At 39.9% G+C, this 23314-nt stretch overlaps 1 protein-coding gene across 1 annotated transcript in view; it reads left to right on the top strand.

Annotated features, from left to right (window-relative positions):
* ccdc88b (coiled-coil domain containing 88B) overlaps positions 1-17385 on the top strand; it is a 57950-nt gene extending 40565 nt beyond the window's left edge. Inside the window, exons 24-28 of the mRNA XM_063486410.1 lie at positions 4009-4154; positions 11377-11484; positions 13070-13227; positions 16564-16905; positions 17221-17385. Coding sequence (XP_063342480.1) covers positions 4009-4154; positions 11377-11484; positions 13070-13227; positions 16564-16905; positions 17221-17291 — 825 coding nt within the window. The 3' untranslated portion in view covers positions 17292-17385. The remainder of the gene's footprint in view (positions 1-4008; positions 4155-11376; positions 11485-13069; positions 13228-16563; positions 16906-17220) is intronic.
* Positions 17386-23314: the final 5929 nt, after the last annotated feature.

Below are 23314 nucleotides of genomic sequence, written 5' to 3'. Positions count from 1 at the left end.
AAAAGCCATCTTGATTTGTGGATGACAGCTCACGTGTCTGAAGAGAATAAAAGCTCGCTACAGAGTAATTTGACTTCATGTCAGGGCTAACTGGTTAAGCAATTAATGAAGTCAACGCTGCTTTTCCTCTTGCATAAATGCCCACAAAGCTCCGTCTTCTTTAGGCAATCCTACAGAATCTGTAGGATTCTGATGGAGCTTCAGTGAACAGTAAATGGATCAACAGATACACCTCTCTGGTCCTGTGTCATGGTGGATTTTTTCCTTTTTCTCAAGGACATGACTTTCAGATGTAGATACGTTTATTTCAGGCCTGACACGTCTTCTTTTGTCCTCCACTTGTCCATTTTCCTCAAATTATTTAAGGACACAGTGCACACAACGTGAGACATGCCACGTTTTGAGCTAACAGCTCTTTGGGAATCACCTTGTTGGTGCAAAATGCTATTTTGTGCCTGTCAGTCTGTGTTATCTTTGGCATTTTTCATAGATTCAACTAAAGAAATGGGAACAAATTATGTGCTTTTTGCAGCATGCCGCTAGTAACAAATTGCCTAAAATTACAATCCAAAATTGGTTCTTTGTTAAGTTGTCTGTTATATGTGGACACAAAACTGCTAGGTGCATTTGTTATGTTTGAATGATGATGGTTAGAGTTAAGTGGTTCTACAACAAAAACAACAAAAACAAAAAACAGTCCTCTGAAAATGATCAGGTACAAGGACTGGATTAAAACTAAGTGAAAAACACACCTTCAGAAAGCCTAAAGAAGTATTGCTCAAGACCACTTTAAAAAATTACAAGAAATTTTGGCTCCTTGCACAGAAAATATAAAGAAACTGAGGCGTGACTCAAGAGTTTTGCACGGTGCAGTACTGTAAAGAGGGTTTTTGAGGCTTTGAAGATTGTTTGTGTGAGTGAAAGCGAGGTTCCTATCATAAATGACAAATAAATGCTAAACATTAACACACACAAATGGCACTCTTTATATAATCATTGTGAGGATTATATCTTACTAAATCATGTCATTATCTACTCAAGGCCTGTTCTGCCCCCACAGTAGGTTGATAGGTTTGTATGCTGGGATGCAGAAGTCCAGTCTTCTCATTACGCTATAATATGGAGAGAAAAGTTAACAAAGTTCATCCTGGAGTCTGTGGACCCACAATTAACTTGTTGCAGCAGCTGTGCTAACTAATGGGCCTTGACTGAACAGGACTGGGGTTATGAGAACAAAATAATTGGAAACAGATTCACAAATAGGAAATTATAAGAGGTGCCCAGTAAATGTGTGGCTATACCTTCTTATTAATTTTTTTGTGATCATAATAGTTAGAAGTGTTTGAGAGTGTAGGATTTAATAACGTGGTTTAAAAGCATTCTTTGTGAATTTCTAAGCTCTTCACTTAACGAGATCTCTTAACTAATGCTCATTTTTTTTTGTGTAGACAGCTCCACAGAGCAGCTGTTGTAATTTCCTTTCTTCTTCTGGTGATTCTTGAGGTTTGTGGTTATTTGCCTTTCAGTCAGTTGATAATGAAAAGCTCTGACCTCTTGAGTCATCTTGTAAGGTGAAGATGTGAAGCAGTTAAGCAATTATTATTTACCAATTTTTTGAGACCAGTGACATGACAATTCAGTCACTACGGGATTATTAAATCTCTTTGTGTCTCTTTTAGCTGACATTCAGTAACGTTAAATGCTATTCAGCTAAATCCTTGGTTTGTATAGAGTTCCCTGCAGATATGTTCTGTGTTTTTTATGTGCTTTTATGTCCAAATGGGTCCAACAGCAGCAGGTTTTATAGAAGTTCAAGGGGGGCAGCTGACCCACACCCACGCGCTTACAAAAGGTTCTACATCGCCTTTTTTATTGATTCAGAGCACTCAGTACTGAATTCTGTAAGACTGAAAAACACTCACCTGTTACCTTCCTGTACATCTTTATTCTGGTGGCATTGTACTGTTACTATACTGATCTTTTCAAAACGCTGGAAATGTTTTTCAAAAATGCTTGATTAAATAATTAATCCTTGCGGACACAGAGATATATGATATATGTCAGAGAATATATCAGACATGGTAAAAAAATGAAGTATACCTTCTTTCAAGATTTTACATAACAAATGATCTCCTTTTTATCAGGTTCCAAAATGATTTCAATCTAATCACTATGGCACAGATGCCATTGTTACTATATTTATTTAACAAAAGCTAAGCCAAAATGAAGAAGCAGTGTGTGAAAAACCAAGTACACCCTATGATTCAGTAGCTTGTGAAATCACCTTTAGTTGGAATAAGTGAAGTAATTGTTTACCACCACAGGACTTCAGTCAGATTGAGGGCTAGACTTTGGCTGGGTCATTGCGACACCTCGATTATTTTATTCTTCGGCCATTCTGTTGTAGATTAGCTGCTGTGCTTGGGATCATTATCCTGCTGCATTACCCAATTTGCTCCAAGCTCTAGCTGTTGGAAAGAAGGCCTCACATTGGGCTGTAGAAGAGTTTGCGAGGTGCCCTGGTACTGTGGCTCCATAACGAGACCAAATCATCACTCCTCTACCACTGTGCTTAACAGTGGGTATGAGGTGCTTGTGCTGATATGATGTGTTTGGTTTTTTGGTGTTGCAGACAAATGTCTCCACAAACATGCTCCAGACGTCTTGCGGTTTGTTCAGATGCAACTCTGCAAACCTGAGTCGTGCTGCCATCTTTTTTTTTAGATAGAAAGTGCTTTTCCCCGCTGACACTTTCAAACAGTTATTCTTTTTTTTTTTTAATTGTCCTGTCATGAACCTCTCAGGGGTTTTTGTAGTTTCTGTGAGCATTGCATTACCTGATCTTGGGGTGACTTTGCTGGATTGTTCACTCCTGGGAAGATTTGTGAATACTCTTTTAACTATAGAATAATGGACTTGTTGTGTGTCAATGGCCTCATAACCCATCACAGATTCACAGATTGACCAACAGTTGATTCCCGTAGATCATTGCTGATGTCTTTCCTTCTCGGTAGGACCCAGCGTTCCTATGGAAACAGTAGGCGTGTACTTATTTTTCATGCACAAGTTCGGCATTTTGTTAAATGATGACACGGTGTAAGAATTAAAAGAGTCTGCATTATCTTTTTATCTTGCCAGTAGATATGTACCCCGTTGTGAAGACATATTTGTATTAAAACTATAATATAGTCCAAATAAACTAAACTGGAAATAACAGAAATCTTGTGCACTGTTGCAGTAAGGCAGATAATCATTATCGTTATTGTCTTATCCTCAATTTTTTTTCGCACACTGGTAAATTAGCCATTCTGCTAGTCTTAATAAGGGATAAGCTTGGCAAAGGTATGCTCAGTAGTCAAACTGATGAGAGTGACAGTCTTGACATTATTATTTTCTTATTCCTACAATGTAAAATCTTGTTAATTGATAAAATCAGGCCCACGGTGTGCACTCACTCTGGCACTAAAGGGAGTGGGATCGTGCTTTTTGACTATTCTGCTGACTCTGTTCAGATTTGGCTGCTGCAACAGTAACTGGGACTGGCAGGCTGTTATGTAGAGCGAATCTGGCATGATAGTAAAGTTATTAATTATTAATTACAAAGTTCAGACCTGCATTTGGATGATACACCTTTGTTTTGGTTAATGGCGGTTTGTAGGAGTTCTTTCATTCATTGTAAGCTACCAGATTTCAACACAAAAGTCCTGGCAGAGACATTGTAAGAATGTTATACGTGCATTAAAACAATAAGCTATGAAAATGCGTTTAATTTTTAATGATCTAGTTAGATGCATTTTGTCAGTTTCACTGTGTTTATGAACCGTATGACTAACAAAGCACTGTCCGTACCTTTCTGTCTGCAGGTCTTTTTTCTATGACTCACACATCCTCTTGGAAAAATAACACATAGTTTATATCATTAGGCATGCTTACTTTTGCAGAACAAGTAGTATATTCTGTTCTTGTCAAGCTATTTATTCTTGATCGCATTTATGGTCTTGTGTACAGTTGTTGACCCAGCTGAAGGGGAACATGGAGGAAGAGAATCGACACTTAGCAGAGCAGAATCAGAGTCTTCTGAGGGAGAATCGTGCCTTACTGGAGCAGAGCCTGGAGCGCCGTGACCAGCATTATTCACAGCAAAGGGAATACCAGTAAGTATATACTCACACACTCAATGGCCAGTTCTTTAGGTATCATCGCCTTTATTAGGGGCTTTAATTGACTTCAAATGTAGAATGATTGTTGGTGCCATACGGTCTGGTCTGAGTATTTCACAGACTGCTCAAGGGTCAAGGGTCTGCGGGGTTTACAGAGACTGGTCCAAAAACTGAAAATATAGCTGTGCAGCTGATAAATCTGCAGTAACTGTGTGATGCTATCACATCAGTATGGACCAAAAACTCAGAAATCTTCTGAGCGCCTTGTTAAATTTGCACCACAAAGAAATAAGGCAGTTCTGAAGGCAAAAGGGGTCCAAAACAGTGCTAGCAAGGTGTAACTAATTAAGTGGTCAGTAAGAGTGTATCTAGAAAGGATTAACAGTGAATCCGGCAAAGTCGAAGGGAACCAAACGGATGTAAACAGCTAACAGAAATGCAGCTGAGTGGATTTGCACTGAAACACATTAAGAGATAAAAAAAAAAACAGCTTGGAAACTATGACTGAAAATCACTAACACGCTCAAGGTTTGGGCCCGCACCACTTACCTGTGATGTCTCTACATTCACACATGTTAAAAATACTGGCTACCCCTCAGCCTTCTAGTAGATGCATCTATTGTATATGTAGATTTTCTAAATCTTTCTTGATTTATTGTGTTTATGAGATTTTCAGAAAACTTGACCTCTGATCTTGACCTTGAGTGCAAGCCATAGAGTGTTAAATTCATGTCACGTATATAAGCATGGTACCAAAAAAAAAAAAAACCAAACTGTAGTGAAACTTACATTAAAATCTGTTAAATTTATGTTTAAAAAAAGTTAATGTAAAAAACACATAAAAATGTATTTTCAAGGAATGGGAGCTTTGCAGTAATGAAAGAAGAGGTGCACTGAAGAAGTTTGACCTTATTAATGGAGTTAACTTCATGTAATAAGTTGCAGTGAATGCATTTTGTTTACTGCTATTGTTTAAGTTTGTAGGCTGTAACAGAGTTTGTATTCATATCAAGCACATAAAAGCACTTCTATAAAGGTTTGAGACTGCAAAGACAACAATTTCACAGTCCAGTGGCCCTCAGTAGTCTTCCTTTTGAATGACTAATAGGCTGCTTTGAGAATAATCCTGAACTAATAGTGAGCATGCAGAGTTGGCTTCAGTCTTTAAGTCTAATGAACCAAAGTTCTTGCAAATTACATCTTTTTGTGCCTTCAGTTCAGGCTTGTGTGTGTGAAAAGATGACTTTTTTCAGCCTTTTTCGTTAAATCGCGGGCACAGATTTCGTTGTTAACATTTCACGGCATATTTTGGTTCATCACCCTGCCACGCGAGGTCTGCATCATCTCATAACAGCTCTTACAAGTGAATGTTAAAAAGCCATGCACTTTGCAAACTCACAGAAATCAGTTTAGATTTTTTTCCTTCCAAAATCAGCACAATTTTCATGAAGCAGAAAGAAATCACATTACATTTACAACCTAATTACAGGACAGACCAGATTTCAGTGTGTACGTGATGGAAGAAGTGAAGGGCTCTATGCATCCATTTCACTTCAGTCTTGGGAGTAAATAGAAATTGTGTATCCAACTTTCAATGCAACTGGAATTAACAGTAAGAGCACTGGGGCACTCGTATAGTTCACCAGGTTAAACAAGCGCTAAGGTACACTCTAAGGCTGTCACAGAGGCCTGGGTTTGAATCCTCCCCAAGGCCATTTGCTGCGTGACTTTCCCCTTGTTCTCTTTCTGAGCTTTTCTGTGTCAATAAAGGCTAAAAATCCCCCAAACAGTGAGCACAGTAAAGCCTAACAGGCACACAGCAGAGTCTGTAAGTAGTATTTTGCTGAGAAGGTTTTGTTTTAATGTTGCTTTTTTTTAATATCACTTTCACAAACATAAGCACATAAAAATATGTCATGCAAAGCATTTCTGGTGATAGTTTTATTCTCTTTTACTGAGCCAAAGTGTGTGGCATTACTTTAAGTTATCTACGTAGCAATGTATCAGTACAGGGCAATGAAAGAAGTGGATGTTGTACGTTATACAAAATGATATAAAATATTTTAGTGTAGCATTATTCCAATCTGGCCACAAAGATAGTCGCTCATCTCCAGACCAGGTCAGGTGATGGCTCAGCTGATACCTGTTTAAGCTGCTTTAGCCGGCCTAAAGTTGCTGCACACATGTAAAACATCTATCCCTTTATAATTTATTTATTTATCCTTTGCAGTCAGTGACTCCCTAAAGTCTAGAAGCCGTGGATTGTTTGTGGGTCTCTGTGCGTTCACTTTTGTATTTAATAACTAAAGGCATGCTCTGTTGGGTTGAGATCAGATGACTCACTTGGCCATTGAAGAGTATCCCTTTGCTATCCCTTGAGAAACTCTCATCCATTTGCATTGTTAAGCTCACCTCATTTCTCTGACTCTGAGCAGAGAGTAGAGCCCTGTACGCTCAAGAATTCATCCTGCTGAGTCTCACAGCAGTCACATCATCAGTAGACGGTAGTGATCTGTTTCCACTGGCAGCCATTCATGCCCATGCCAAAACATCTCCTCGACTATGTTTGACAGACGATGTGGTGTGCTTTGGATCATGAGCCGTGTCTCTCGTTCTCCATACTTTTCTTTCCCATCATTCTGGTACAAGTTAATCTTGGTTTGTCTAAAGACTTTTTAAAGATCTATTCGGGCTCTTTCAGACGTTTTCTGTCATCTCGACTGTAGAAGTACAACTTCTGTGGTGGCTTTTCAGGCCTTTCAGCCACTACATTCTTGTAGTCCAAAGTTTTAGCAATCTTTAATTGGTTTATTTTGTTTTTTAACCTGGAGATGAGCGATGGCCTTCCTCACTTATATAGACATCTCGTTGGCCCTCATATTGAGCATTCCAGTGAAAAGAGACCAAATGCCATTTCACTTAAAATAACTTCCAGATCATTTACTTGCTTAATCTGTCATGGAGTAACAAGAGAAGAGGCCTCACCTGGCCATGAAACTGCGTGCCAATTAATTGTCCAGTAACATGTTGAGTTGGGACTTTGTATTAAAAAATGTCTGTAATTTCTACACAGTTAATGAAATACTTTAGTTAAACCCTTTGAATTCAAGCTGAAAGTTTCCACTTCAATCACACATTGACTGTTTGATTTAAAATCCACCGTGTTTGTGTACAGAGGCAAAATACAAAAATGTGTGGACTTAACTGTATATATGGAACAGTACATAGCATAACATTTGAATAAAAATATAAATTAAACAAAGCTAGTTGCTCACTGAGTAAATGAAGACATTGGAGCAGTACAATAAAAACAAATATGAAAGGAAAGGAACCGCGATTCAATGAAAATATAAACAACCTGATTTGAAATGACCAAAAGGGCTTTTAGAATAAGTGAAAAGATGAGAAGGAGCAGACGTTTAAAGATAACCTATTCCCTTCAGAGGCAACATAAAAGCTTTTTTTTTTAAACCAACTTCCTTTGATACAAAAGAGACATTAGAAATAAATATATAAATTACTGCAGATTGAAACAATAGTCTTTTTCTATGATCACTAAAACAGTTTGTCAGGTATTTACGTGTATATAAAATGTGTTTTTGTGACAAACAGAGTCAGCAGATGTTTCAGCTCCTCTGGGCTCTGTGGAAGGATTTAATGTCTGTTTCCCCCTTTGTTTAATGGTGAAATCATCGGGAAGCAGGTATTTTCTAAAAAACAAACCCCTCTAAAAACCTGCTGTGTGGTATGTATCCAGGATTTTACTGAAATTGGCTGCGTCTTACAATTTAGCAGCAGGAACACAGACCAGACAAGTAAACAAAGGCAAGGCAAAAAAAGGCAAGGTATCACCTGCCAGCCGATCGGAAAATGTGTAGCTGTGAAAAGATCATGTGTGGTATGGGAACAGGATCCATTTCAGGGGTTATGTTGCAAAAAAGCAAACAGAAAACTGGGGGAAGGGGACTGGTATATATATTCTAGTGGTGACCCAGGAGCAGGTGGATGTAGGAGTCGGGTGGATTTGACTGGTGTGGAAAGTCTGCGAATATCTGGTAGATGGAGAATGGCAGGCCTGGAAAGTTCCTACGAAATGCATGGGCCTGGGGGGAAATGAGAAATGGCTTGGGACTGAGGCAGAGTGCGCAAGATAAAAACAACTGAGATAGCTGTCTTGACAGGCGTGTTTAGCTGCTGAAAAGCTGCTGAAAGATATTTCCCTCAGAAGTTAGAGAGCGAGTTAAAAGGGAGAAGAAGAAACAGAATTTATATTCATCAGGTGGCCCGAAATATGAGCCTGAATGGATGTTAGTGTTGTTAAAAGCAGCTGTTTGCTGGTGAATGTTCACCCCGTCAGTTTAAAAACTCAGCAGTTTTGACCCATCGGGTGACCGCACCAATTTTGTTATTTTGTAAAGATTAAAGTGGCATCAAACTGGAAAAGCAGAGGTGTCCTTCGGACCTTCAGTGTTTTATTCCAAAAAGTTTGACTGTAGCCTTGATCAAATATGACTATACCAATGATTACAAATGAAATTCTAATAGAATTTTTTTATTATTATTATTATTTTGTATTTAATTTTAGAGTAATGGTACTTGGATGAAGTTGATCTAAAAGTTGCAAGGCTCTTTGGTTTGGATGCTGTTTTAAGTAAATAAAAGAACAGAATGAGCTGCAAATCTCATATTTTATTTACAGCAGAACACTGAAAACATATCAAATGAGAAAATGCACAAGTCTAAGAAAAAATAAGGTCATTTTGAATTTGATGGCAGACGGTAGCATCCTGTCTTCTTCTGACAGCAGTGCGTAACATCTGGAAGCTGAGGAGACCAGCTGCTGGATTTTGGGGGAGGAATGTTGTCCCATTCTTGTCTGATGTATGATTCTAGCTGCTCAACAGTCCTGGATCTTCTCTGTTGTATTTTGTGTTTCAAAAGCTCCCAATTATGGGTATCGTTTAGGTTTTATCCGATACCGGTGCCAAACCGGTACTTTTGAAACGGTGCCGGTGCTTAAACGGTGCTCAAACCGGTGCTTAAAAAATGGAGAACACAAACTTCTCGTGTTTAGCTGTTTTTTTGTAAAAAGATAACAATGTTAGCATTTTCTACAGCTATAGGGCATATATGGTCTCACTCTTGGCTTGAAGCAGTGCTTAAACAATGGAAAAAACACAAACTTTGTCCAAAAACCTCTCATGTTTAGCTGTTTTCCACTTTTTCTTTGGTCATTTTAGCCTTTTTGGCCAGGGTGAAGGGAGTATCTGCCATCAAACAAGAAGACAGCCGCATGTAACTACGACAGTGTTTGCTAGTTCACCTTACATGCATTAATTTATTAACGTGGTTAGCCTGCTCAACGTAAATTAAACACGAACAACATTAAGCTACTGACCCAGAGAAGAACGGCTGCTGCTGCCATCATCATCCGTCATCATTTCTGCTACACTGGCAGGGCTAGGGGCCAGGACTCTCCTCTTCGGGTTCTTGGGGGATGTTGCTAACTCCAGGTCCGATAACAGGCACCACACCCGCAGTAGATGTGCTCGGTGTGAGGTCTTGCAGCAAGCTATCAAATACGGTGCATTTCTTGGCTTTTAAAAAACCGCTATGCGTCGCCAGGTATTTCATCAGATTCGAGGTGTTGTCTCCTTTGCACAGTATCACCTTAAAGCACTTGTTGCAGGCTGCTGAGTTTGCATCTTTTGCTGTGAAGTACAGCCAGACTTTTGACCGCTTCGCCTTGGGCATTTTTAATCTGTAGCTCTGCTCTAAAAGAACGTACGTACCTGGGCCCGCCTACTATCCTTGGAAAGGTAAAATGATTGGCTAGAATCCAAAGTGTATCACATCTCAGGAAAATAAAGCACCGAAATAAAGCACTGAAATAAAGCACCAAAATGTGCCATAATGGCACCGGATACCGTTACCCATCCCTACTCCCAATGTTTTCAGTTATCTTCAGCCACGCCGCAACATTGTCTTTCTGAAGTATGAAAGGCCTTTCCTGAAAAGACATCATCTGGATGGGATCATATGTTGCACTATGGATATATAGTGGATATATATCTTTCAGCATTCATGGTACCTTTACAGATGAGCCAGGTGCTGATTCTAAAGGCACTAATGTCCCCGCAGACCATCACAGAAGCAGGCTTTTGAATTGAGTGCTAATAACAAGCCCCTGTTCTTTAGTTGGGAGGATGCAAAATCCATGTTTTACAAAAAGACCACAGTTTCCCATTTGGCCTCAGTCCATTTTAAATGAACTTTTGCCCAAAGCAGTGATTCAGAATCATGTTCACATATGACTTCTTCTTTCATGATGGAGCTTTAACTTGCATTTGGGGATGGCACATATTTATTCACAGACAGCAATTTCCAAAAGTGTTCCTGAGCCCATGCAGTGACTTCCATCTCAGGGTCCAAAGATCACAGACATGATTTTGGACCTTGTCACCTGTACACAGAGATTTCCCCAGAGTCGCTCTTTTGATGATCTTTCATGTACTGCTTTCATAAAATGAATTAAAACCTCCTTCAAGAGTCTTGATCTTAGTTCATAGTTTTAATACTGTAGTCGTAATACAAATTCTGAGGAAGAAACACAGCTGTCAATTAGGTAAACAAATGAAGTAGATAATCATAAAGCTTTGCATGACACAATTCGCCTTAAATCAGTGTAGCTTTGTTACAGCACACAGTAATATTTTTTGTAATTGAATTATAATTTCTGTAATAGCTGTTGAAAAATTTCAGTCTGGAAAAAAGTGGTGGGCTAAAGGAGTGATTGAACAGCCATCAACAGCACCGTGAACACTGGGAGGCTAAAACTGTCCCGATACCTTGATGCTGGACTAAATGTTTCCATCTATTACTCCTGCTTCTGAGACTGATTTGAGAATACAAGCTGTTTTTTCCAGCAGATTCATACTTGAGCACATTGCAGCTCAACAGGATCGCAATAACATCAACACACAGTCTCGCATCTGATGTGCTTGTTAAAAAAAAAAAGAAACGAGCTCCAGAAGTCTCCATTACTCACAAGAGGATTTTAGGCGTTAGTTAAATCACACACCATCAGCCACGTTCATGCACACTACCAGAATAATCCTATTAACTTGCACTGATAATGCATGCACGACGATGTGTAAATTTTCCTCCCTCTTCCTCTGAGCTGCTTTGTTCTGATGCTTCGTGTGTTTTCCTTCAGGGAGAAGCTGAGCGAGCTCCGACGGGAGAAGCAGAAGTTGGTGGAGAAGATTATGGATCAGTACAGAGTCCTCGAGCCCAGCATGCCATCCCCCGCCAGCAAGGCCAAGTACATTATATAAATTTGTTTACATGTACAATACACCAAGCTGCTAATGTATTTGTTAATTACACCCGTGCAGTATATAATACAGGAGTGAGTGATATTGATTTCATGTAGAAAGGCAGTTGAAGCTGTTGGATATGATAGGTGTAGGTCAGATTCCCACCAGACAGAAGAAAGATGGGCACCGTTAGTGATTAGCCGGCGAACACAGAAGAGAAAGTTGCAGTGAAAGAGCCTGAGACATCCCTCAGGAGGTAGCGGAGACAAAAAAAAGAGTTAAAGGAGAGTAAACACTGACTTTAAATTCTCAACTGTTCCCTGAAATAAAGACTAAACCCATTTTGTAAACTCATAGTTTAAGTTTAAGGAAGCCATAATACAATCTGGATTCGTACACTTTATTAGGGACAGTTCAGCCACTGTTTGTTTACCTCATTACAAATATGGAAACTCCACTACTTTAATATTTTTATCCTCTTTATTTACGTGTATGAATGTACACTTACAGACACTTTTTTAAGTAAATTTTTTCACTTGTTGATTAATGTAAATATCTAATCAGCCAATCAATCAGCTACAGCAGCAGAGGTCCACACTGGCTGTCTGCTAAGAACAGAAAAATGAGGCTACAATTTACTCGGGCTCACCAAAACTGGACAATAGAAGACTGGAAAACGTTGCCTGGACTGAGGAATCAGTTTCTGCCGTGACTTTAGGTGTAAACAACATGAAAGCATGGATCCGTCCTGGCTCCAATAGTTCAGACTAGTGGTGATGTAATGGTTTGGGAGATATCTTCTTGGCACACTTGTACCTGCTGAGCATCGTATAAAGACCACAGTCTGTCTGAATGTTGTTGCTGATCGTGTCTTTTCCTTTGACACAGCGTACCATCTTCTGATAGTTGTCTCCAGACGGATAACGCACCGTGTCACAGAGCTCAGATCATCTCGCAGTGCCAACAAAAACAGAACATTGCAGAAAATCAGACTTAGTTGCAGAGTAGCTGCACTGGATTGTTTTACATTGACTGTTTATTAAGTGTGTGGCGAGCCAAGTGTTTTGTGAAGATCCATTTGATATTGTTAAAGTATACATTTTTAAAGTGTTGCCGTGTTATGTTGCATGATTCTGATAAACCCTTTTATCACAAAATCCATCACTACAGGAAAATAAAACACTAACTTGAGATGGATAACATGTCTGATACTAAATGTGTCAGTATTGTTTTAGAAATGTGTCAGTTAAAAACCAATGAAGAAGAATACAGAATCATATTATCAGGGGTGGATTTTGGATTTTGGCGTCCAGACATGTTGACAGCTGACCATTCTCTTCCTGTACCTTTACACCTTTTTATGGTGGTGACATTTTAATTACAGCGTTTCCAGTTGCACCTTCTACAGGTGAAATCCAGGCGCATAAATGATACATGGCACAAAAAGCATTTTGTGAACAAGATGAAACCCCTGACACTTGGCTTCCTCCCATTGTTTCTGGAAGAATCAGGGTGTGCAGTGCATGCAGACACAAACACTCCAATAGCTCATCTCTTTGTAAATGGTCCCTGTCCCCTGTGTCCTCGTAGGAAATCTAACTGGATTGCAGACAGGATGAAGAAGCTAATCAAACCCCGGGGAGGAGGAGGAGGAAGAGAGGGACGCGCCCTCTTCACCGCCGCGGGCAGCGTGGAAAACCTGGCCGACAGCGCTGAATTTACATCAGACACACACGCACCTCAGCCTGGTGAGATCTCACACACACCCACAGAACCAAGCTCACTATACCCCCCCTGCCCTTCCTACACAACGACAAACACACAAACAGCAGCTGACTGGTTTTCACAAAGATATGCTCACATGCTCAGCCCATCAAGCGAGCCTGCAGGCATGCATACAAATCATCTCATGACTACCAAGTGTGGTCGGCATTGATACCACTCTCTTCTCCTTAGATCTCTCCCCATAGAGTGCCAAGACTCACAGAGGCTGGCTTTCTCTGCTAACCACATGTTGAAAGGAAAGAGATTCGTGAGGCTTCATTTGCTTTTTATGCATTTACTGACTGAGAGTCAGAAAGACAACTCTCTGCAGACGCTTTCAAAGCCGGGATTTAATCCTCAACCTGCATTCTTGATGTGTTTTCTCTCTTTCTGACATACCAACATTGTCTCTCACTTAATTTTTATTTCCCTCGCAGTGTGTTTTCTGTAAACCCCTGGATTTCTTAAACTCGAGTCTCTCTTTATGCCAGAGAAAGACTTGATCTTTCATCTTCACAACAAGCAGAGAAAAGCAGAAAAACTCCCTGAAGTGAAGAGCCAGCTAAGACATTTCTCAAAACTGCTTCCTGTTTAATATGTTTGGGGTGACGTTTACCACAAACATTTAACTGATTCACAGCTGTTTAACATGACAGGTTGGATTTGGAGTAGTATTCTTGCTTGCAACGATCAGGCTTGTATCAATGCTAAGCTCTTTTGTTAAAAAGGTGCATTAGATTATCTAGAAAGGAATATTTTATTATATCATTTATGCTTTTAAACAGGTGTATTTGGCAGGTGGGGGAACCCTAAGCTTCAGTATAGCAGTGCAGCAGAGTCAAAGTCAAATAACTTTTACTATGAGCTCTAGTAGATTTGTTTTTTGTGTACAAGCTGTGATCAGCTGACCTTTGCTGCTGCTTCTCTGAGGTTTACTGCTCTCTGTGGATTTAGCCAACTACATTTCTACAGTATATAAGCAGATTTTAAAGCAGCACCGTGGCTGCTTTCCAACACTAAACCAGTATAATGCTACTGTAATAGTGAAATTGTTACTAAAGAAGATCATCAGCTTAAATTCAAACTGATGACTCCCACTAGACTCCTCCTGGACGCAGGCACTTATTTTGAAGCATTATATACTTTCACACCGATGGTCAGTGAGTATTAAAAAAATTAATAAAAATATGATTTAAATAAAATTTAATTCTGAATTGTTTCAGTGCCTCATCTCTCAGGTAACATCTCTGATGCTAGACAGGATGTAAAGTAAATGTCACCTTGGACATCAGTCTTCTCCAACTCTGCAAACTACTGTCCAGCTTAAACTTTAACTAACATGGAATTCTCATCACTTAATTGGTTTTAATTGGTTTGCATAAACACCTCCACCTCCTCTGAGGTTCATGGATGTAGTGAAGGAGGACATGCAGAGGGTTGGTGTGACAGAGGAGGATGCTAGGGACAGGGTGAGATGGCGGCAGATGATCCTCTAAAGGAAGCAGCCAAAAGATGGAGAAGACTTGCAGAGCTGTCCTTACCTTTAAAAATGATCTCTCATCTTCCTCTCCTGTCTTGTCTTTCTTACATCTTTGTCTAACCTTCTCTGTCTCAGAGAAGAAAGCTGATATTTTTCTTCCCCCTGAGAAGTATAACAACTCTAGCTAGTAGGTTCATTGTGCACCACACTGCACAGCTCAAGTGGTGTTTTGGATTGTACTAGTTGAGCTCTTTGAATGCCTGCCATTTCAAGAAAAAGGTTAGTCTGTTTATGCTCGCTTCTCTCTTTAGAAGCACTAGATGCTGAAATGCTGGGACAAACAGCTTTGTTAACATCTGTAGCGTGGATGCAAGACAGCAAAGAAAAGAGAGGGAAAAAAAAGATGATGTATACAGGCGGTACTTAACTGTCTCCACAGCATCAGCTAGATGAAGCATGAAAAATTAACTTGATTTATAGTATTTTGTATTAAACTGTCTATCACATTTAATTACTGATTTATGAAGGTGTCAGAATGCACTCTTGCTGACTTTAACCCCTGCTTTTAAGAAAACGTAAAGTTCTAGACAATATTGGAAAGTGCTCATTGTAACTTTTTGTTGATATCATTCTTATCACACCTCGCATTTCAATTCCCAAGAATATATACATATAACAAGAGAGATATGGTATTTTAGACACACTTCCATTTCAATAGAAAATAGAATAGGAAAACAATTTTTAAAAAAAGGAATTGAACTCATCCATTCTGTGAGCTCTGATTCTGTTGAAAATAACTCGAACTCAGACTCCAGTCTGAACAAGATAAGATGCAGCATTTTTTCAGCCTAATGGCCTAAATGATGCATTTTCATTGTTATTGTTAGTGCTGAAAATGTGCTCAAGTTCTCGGCGGCACTGTTAAGTCTTTATTAGCAGTGCATAAAAACACGTAACAAACAGACACTAATGTAGCTGGAAACAGGCATGAGCACACATTTAAGTGTTTAAAATCAAGAATTATGTTATGATGTTATGATGCTATATTTTATTAGTGTAAAATAATACATCATTAATAATGTTATTGTTGTTAATGAACGTTTATGTAATATTTTATAAACCAGCCGTTATATGTTTGCATACAGTTGATGTTAAATGTTGAACAGGAAGATTTAATAAATTCTGCTCTGCAATTATTGGCATGTTGACATTACAATCTACTTTTCAATAACTGTTAAAAGAGACTAACATTTCGAATGTATATAATATTTTACATATATGCCGCAAATGCCTGCTATAGAGCATGCACATTTGGTTGTTTATATATGTAATATAGTGGCTTGATAATTGCTAAATAAATGTTTAAAATGAAGGGTTGGGAACTGATTTTTCTCTGCTTTTCTGCTGTATCAAAACAAAGAGGTTCACACCACTTGTCGGTCTCACACTCATGGATTGATGGCTGGCAGTACTGCAGATTGTACAGGCTTAATGTGTGGCTCAAGGACACTTAGACATGAGGAGGGAAAGAATCAAACTAATAACCTCGCCATTAATGGCAATACAGGCCCACCACCTGAGCCACAGTTATCTTTTCTTTTTTTTTCTCGAACCTATATTTGTCCTGAGTCCCTGAAACTGCTTTGGCACTGGAAAAGAAAAATTGTACCTTCTATCTTTGTGGTGTAAATGGGCTCATCTGGCTAAAAACAAATGCAGAGGATCTTGTACATGAATATTTCTGAATGAATGATTAACGATAAAATTATCAACTGCAACAGTGAACTTATATTTTGTTTAAGGTTTTCTTAATAACAGTTTATCAATCCTTCTCATACAGTTCCAGACCCTCGCAGTGCTCCGGTCTCTCCTTCTCCCTTGAGAAAATCTGCATCCCAGACAGAACCAGAGGTCTCTCTTCCCGGCGCACCAGCTACGCGCGCTGGCTCCGGGGGCCGTCGTAAACTGGGATCCCGTCACGGCTGGGGGTTGGGATTGGCCAGAGCAGGCTCGGGAGTTTCACAGTCTTTTAGTCCCGGCGACCAGAAGACACATCCACGCCAGCGGCTACGCTCCAGCCAGAACAACGCCTCCGTCCTATGGGAGGGAGAGAGAAGAGCATCTCAGGAAGCAGACGCCCCGTTGACCGGTCAGGAGAGCGCCGAGGAGGATGAAGTGAAAGGTGAGGAGGAGAAAGGGGGTTGGGAAAGATGAATGTTCATGTTTTCTTTTTCTTTTTTTTCTTTAAGAAGGAAAACTGTAAATAAGTAACAAAGGGGATTATTCGGAAGAAAAACATTTACCAGCTTGTTCAGATGGATATTTTCAAACTTCTCCTGTGTTAACAAGTGAGCTGCGAGCACATCTTTGGGGTAATAAGAAAAACATTAAGCCAAATGAGAGTGAACTGTAAAGAAAAGTAAACTGCACAGAATCATCGCACCATCTAAAATCCCTCAAAGGTAGACCTAGTATTTTTTTTTCTTTTGTCTTCCAGATAATCAGCACTCGAGTGACGACAGCACAACGGCACAAGACAGAAGTGTAGACTCCCCCCAGCTGAATTAATAACAAATGTTTTATATTATGTGCTCCATGGAAACCGTTTTCATGCCTCTTCTTGTGTGTCTGCATATTTTAAATACAAGATCCTCCTAGTATTTTTGAATACATGAATAAATACTTTAATCAGTCATTTGAGGTCTTACTCATTTGTGAAGCAATTAACACCCTCCTTAGTACATACTATAAATAAAACTGACTGTACACCATCTATATATCTAGTGCACCTATAAAAAAAAGCTGAATATTGTGAAAATGTTTTCTTTTTCTTTTTAATTCAAAGAGGTAATCCTGCAAATATTCTGTATTTAAGGCACAAAAAGACAATTTCAAAGCGTTTTTGTTTTAATTTTTGTGATTGTGGCTTTTAGCTCATGAAAATTAGAAATCCAGACTCCTAGAGTATTAATTATAAATATTGTTTATCTCTTGGTGGAGTTCAGTGCATGCAACACAATCATGGGGAAGACTGTTGAACTGATTGTTGCCGAGATCACGATCATTAACACCCTCCACGAGGAGAGTGAGCCACAGAAGGTGGCTCCTGAAAAGGCTCGCTGTTTGTGCTGTATCGAAACATATCAGTGGAAAGAAACGGTGTGTTAGGAAAAGGTGCACAAGAAACAGGGATGACAGTAGCCTCGTGAAGACCGTCAGGAAAAGTCCATTCAAGAACGTGGGAGTGCTTCACAAGGAATGGACTGATGTTGCCATCAGTGCTTCAGGAGCCACTATCAACAGATGTCTTTAGGAAACAGCTGTAACTGAAACAGAGACAACATCAGCAGCATCTTACCTGGGCCAGGGGCGTAATTTCCAGGGTGGTTAGGGGGGTTATGACCCTCCCAATAATCAGACCCAACCAATATAACCCCCCCAAATAAAATTATGAATTATCTTGCATAAGTAGGCTGTTGATTTTCTTTAGTCATTTCAGGTATTACCAGCAAAATAGTTGCATGTTTAATCATCTGGGAATTTACCCAGATTTATTTATTTATTTAGACAGAGATCTTGACCCCCCCAATGTTCAGCACAAAATTACGCTGATGACCTGGGCTAAGGAAAAAAGAAACTGGACTGATGCTCAGTGGTCCAAAGTCGTCATTTTAGATTAAAGTGAGTTTTTCATTTAATTAGTAAATCAAGATCCTGGGGTCTGTGATCATGCCATGTCTGGTTGATCCGTGATGCTCGAATCCAGAGTCCATGCAGGCGTGTAGCAGAATCATTTCAGCGCGCTTCATCCACTTCCATCTGCTTATAAGCTTTATGGAGATGCTGATTTCCTTTTCCAGCAGGACTTAGCACCTGCCCACTGTGCCAAAACTGCTATGAAATGGTTTGCTGACCATGTTAATACTGTGCTTGATTGGCCAGCCAACTGGCTGGGAACACCAGTCATTACCTACTTCTTCTCCAAACTCAGATTTGCTTTTTATTGAATGGCACCACAATCGTCTCCTAATATTAAGAGAAAAAGTATAAATGGAGACTTTTTTAATCAAGTGAGTTTTGATGTGTTATTCTGAAATGGAGTAACTCACAAGAAATTTAGTCTTTTATTGTGGAGGACTTGTTAGGAACGTAATAATGCTACTTAAGAGTTATGGAACTAAACCCAGACCAGACTGACTACTTTTAAAGGACCAAAAGATTTTTATACTCATATAACAGCTGATATGGTAGTTGTTAAAAAGGTAAAGGGATTAAAGGGGTTGGTAAATAACTCTGAATTTTTTCTTAGAGTTGGCGATTGAAGACCACAGCTGACACCACGCCACTGTTTATTCAGCTGCAATGTTACTCTGCTACATGTGCTGCAGACAAGTAAGCAATGCATTTTGAGCCTCTAATCTCTTTTACTGCACTTTCTTTCTACTATGAAAATGTATATGGTGTATATCAAGAACATGTTAGCTAATACCGGCCAATAATCTCTGCTTGTATCTGTCCGGACTCGACAGATAAAGCTAATCCACCAGCGAGCTACAAAAGGCTGCAAGCAGCAATTTTCAGAAGTCGTGTAAAGATATATGAACAGTAAGGCTTTAAATTGAAACACCTGAGTTTTGTCAAATTGAAACATTTATGCATTATTTTTCTGCTTGTATAAGTTTCTCTGCATTATTGATAAATACTTTAAAATGAGGATGAATAAAAAAAAAACCCACTGACGCATGTTTATTCATCACAGTCTCAAGTCAAGGCAAGTTAAACACTGAGGAAGAGATTACATTAAATAACAGATGATGAGTTGTGGCTATAAGAATGAAACAAGTTATGTAATACAGTAAGAACGCGAGCATGGGTACTATTCTTTGAGTGGAGGAGGATGACCAGAGTGCTTCAAGCTGATAGGACGCCAACAATAACTCAAGTAACCACTTGTTACAAAATGTATGCAGAAGAGCAACTCTGAGCACACAGCAGATGGACTACAACAGCAAAAGACCACCCCGGATGAGAGTTATGTAAGATTAGAACAGAAAACTCAATTCACATCTGGACAACAAAAGACTGGAAAAAAAACGTTGTCTGATCAGATGAGTCTTGATTTCTGCTGCAACATTCAGATGGCAGGGAACAACATCCACCCTGCCTTGTATCAAAGGTTCAGGCTGCTGGTGGTGTAATGTGTGGATATTGTCTTGGCATACAGTCTCCATATCTCAATCCAGTAGAGCACTTTTGGATGTGATTTTCATTGTGAATGTGAAGCTGACACATCTGCAGCTCTTTGATGCTATCGTTTCAATATGGATCAAAATCTCTGAGGTAATGAAGTTACCGGTGTCCGCAATTAAGGATTGGATTGAGTAAGTGGGAACCTCGGTCTTCTGAGAAAGCTTTACTTCTTTTGCAACAGCAGTAACAGCATTTCATCATAACAAGCCCAGACTAAGAAGTTGCCTCTGTAACTACTAGGAAGCTGAGTGTTTCTACTGTCATAACATTGTCTCCATTTTAATTGTTAACATTATTTATTGATGTATTCAGTTGTATTTTGACATGACCTTTTACTACACTTGTCAGTTCCAAGGCTCCACATTCACTGTATAAATCCCTCAGCAGATTCTCAAACAGCAGCTCTGAAGCATCTGTGGAGGCGGTTAATTACTGATGCCAGCAAGAAGACACCAGGAACATTAGAGTAGATTTCATGGGCTATATCATAAGTGACATATATGTGGCTCGGCTGTGGCAGAAAGTGGAGCAGAGCCCTCATATGCAAATTTCACTTGAGCATTAAAGTTCAGCGCTTGAAGTGCTTCATCTCGTTTTCCATAAACCTTTACAGGATTAACGAAAAAATGTTCGGTGTTCACGCTGCTCCTTCTGATCGCCTCTCCTTTAAGTTGGCTCACTCAAAGTCAAAAAAGTGTGACTTTTAAAAGCTGCTGTTTTTCTTTTTTCTTTTTTTTTGTGAGCGGAGCTTCAAGGTAAAAAGGAAAAGCACTGGAGCAAGGTGAACCAAAAGCATAAAAATCCCTGCAAGAGAAAGATTTAAGTACGGAAGTGAGACAAAAAATAATGAAGTCATCTGCAATGCAGTTTCTTTCTCAGGGTCAGATTCATGCAGAAAGCAAAATAATGCATAAATCTGATGGAAAACCTCTGCGTAACCCCCAGATCTTATTTGCGTACAGCCACATAAACATGAGAAACCCTGCCATCTGGCTCGCATATGGTTGAAAATCCCATTTAGTTTAGGGTTCCTGTGTAAATCTAGCCATTGATCAAATGGCAAATGAGCTGCATTAGTGCTTTAATGAGATTCCTCTTTATCTCCTTTCACTGTTGCACCAAATGGTGTCAGTGTAGAGCCGGCCAGGCCTCTGTCAACAGACAGACACACGGACAGATGAAGACGGGGGAATTAGCATGTAGCTTTCCAAATACGCAGAGCTGAGAGTTCATCATGAAGCTAAAACGGCCTGCTCATAAGACGCGCAGCTCCCAGCCTCCCAGATTAGGACAGGGAAACGTCAGCGTTTCCGTTAGGAGTGCTATTTTTTGGGGCGGGTGGTGCGTATAGCGCAGCGCATAGCTCTGTTTTTCCTACCCCTTCTCAAGTACACATCCTAAATTATGATTTGCAAATGACAAATAGATCGCTAATACAATTCATGAATTATGTAGTTGTCATGGTGACATTAATCAAAAAGCAGGTCCCTTCTCTGGGCGCCGAACATTGTGTTTGTGGAATTGAGATGCATGACGGGGGCTGCACACCGAGCCGCCTGAGTGAGCGCAGGGCAAAGCGATAGCAAGATATTGGTTCTGCCAGTCACTCAGAGGCTTATTATGAGTGCAATGCAACAATCACATGCCTTCAGGCACACAGACAGACAGCGCCCACAGACTAAAAGTGAGGGCAAGGCTTTAAATCCTTTTCAGCCTTGTAAAAAACCCGTATAGGTTATTTTTTCCTTCTGTTTATAAGCCTCTGTGCATTATCAAGAAATTTGTAAGGGAAGGATTTATTTGAAGAAAAAAAAAAAACGCATAAATGTGGCTTTTTTGTAATTTGAGCCATCTTTATTCAGCACAATCTCTAGCTGAAATAAAACATTTTTTAAAGAAAGCTTTTCCCAGGGAGCATAATGAGCTGCTGCAACACAAAATCAGTACAAAATAAATAAATAAATAAAAGGCCTTGAAGAAAAAAAAGAGAGACGTCTTTGCCACAAAATGAGTGATTAAGTGCCATCTCCACCCCTGATTCCTAAAGCGATGAATGATGGATGGCTGCCTTGGCTGACATCACAGTTGGATCTCAAGAGTGTGCTCAGCTGCTTAATTATTGAGCACCTGAGGGGTGTAACACTATCAGTAAAAATCACTTTTTCAAGCCTCCTTTTCGATGTTTTTGGTCTTCCTCCAGTGCTCTATTTTTTCATTTTCGGTGAAGCCTGCTTCTTTTTTTTCAAACCTCCATGGCCTGCATATGTTTTTCTTCACCGCTTCCTCTGCCCGTTCACCTCCAGTCCTGGCCTGAGATATCAATTTTTCATGATTGTGTCTTACTAAAGAGTCTCTCTGGACTAAAAACCTCACTTAAACCACTTAGTCCACTTACTGAACAAGTAAGGCATCCTAAATACTTAGGTGCATTAGGTTTTTGTTCAGTCTTTGTCTTTGCCACAGAGATGAATCTTTGTAACTATCAACTGAATTCAAATCAAGCTCGTCTTCAGTCTTTCCAGACTTGTTTTGTGCAGTCTGCCTGATTTGGAAGCAGCTCACACCGCTGAAACTTTGCTTTGGGTTAATAAAAAGTTATAATTCATGGATTGTTGTTAGGCATTTTCTCCCAGCAGAGGCCCCCCGGTTGGGCAGGCACCGAGACAAGAGAGCGGCGAGGTGATCTTTGATCGAGAAGTGGTGGAGTAATTCAATTAATTATATTTTGCTCTAGGCAACAAAAGTCGGGGAGGGGATCCTTGAGAGGGAACACAATGCAACTAGGTGGAGAAATAACAAGTAAGTGGAGTGTGTGTGCACACACACCGACTGACCCTGCAACCTCGCCTCCTCACAAAACTGTCAGAATCTCTGCTTTCAGCGGGCTTTTACTCAATGAGGTTAGCCCAAAGGTGAGTCTGTTCATCTATAACTTCCCTCTGTCTGCCTCCAGCCGTCTCTTTACCTCTAACTTCTTCCTCTCCTTTAATTCATCCCTCTCCCCTCTCTCTCTTTCCTTCTCTCCCTTTCATTTGGGATCATTCCTCCTCTTCTAACAGTTTGTCCATGCTCGCTCTCTTCTCCTCCTCCTCCTCCTCTCTATGCACTCCCTTTCTCTCCCCTAGTGTATTAAGGGGCTTTGACGCTCTCAGTAAAAGCTGATTTATTCTCTGGGTGGTATCGATCGGTTTCTGCATTAAAGATTATAATTCATTACCCCGGCCCCTTTTAATACATTAAACACTCAAAATAAAAATAAAACGCTCCCCCTGCCCCCCACCAGACTTCTGGCGTCCCGAGGGTGCGGGAAAACACTTGTCGAGACGTCCGTTCTCTTCGTC

Source organism: Pelmatolapia mariae, linkage group LG2 (assembly GCF_036321145.2).
Source record: "Pelmatolapia mariae isolate MD_Pm_ZW linkage group LG2, Pm_UMD_F_2, whole genome shotgun sequence".
NCBI lineage: Eukaryota > Metazoa > Chordata > Actinopteri > Cichliformes > Cichlidae > Pelmatolapia > Pelmatolapia mariae.
This window is presented reverse-complemented; position numbering and strand designations above follow the sequence as displayed.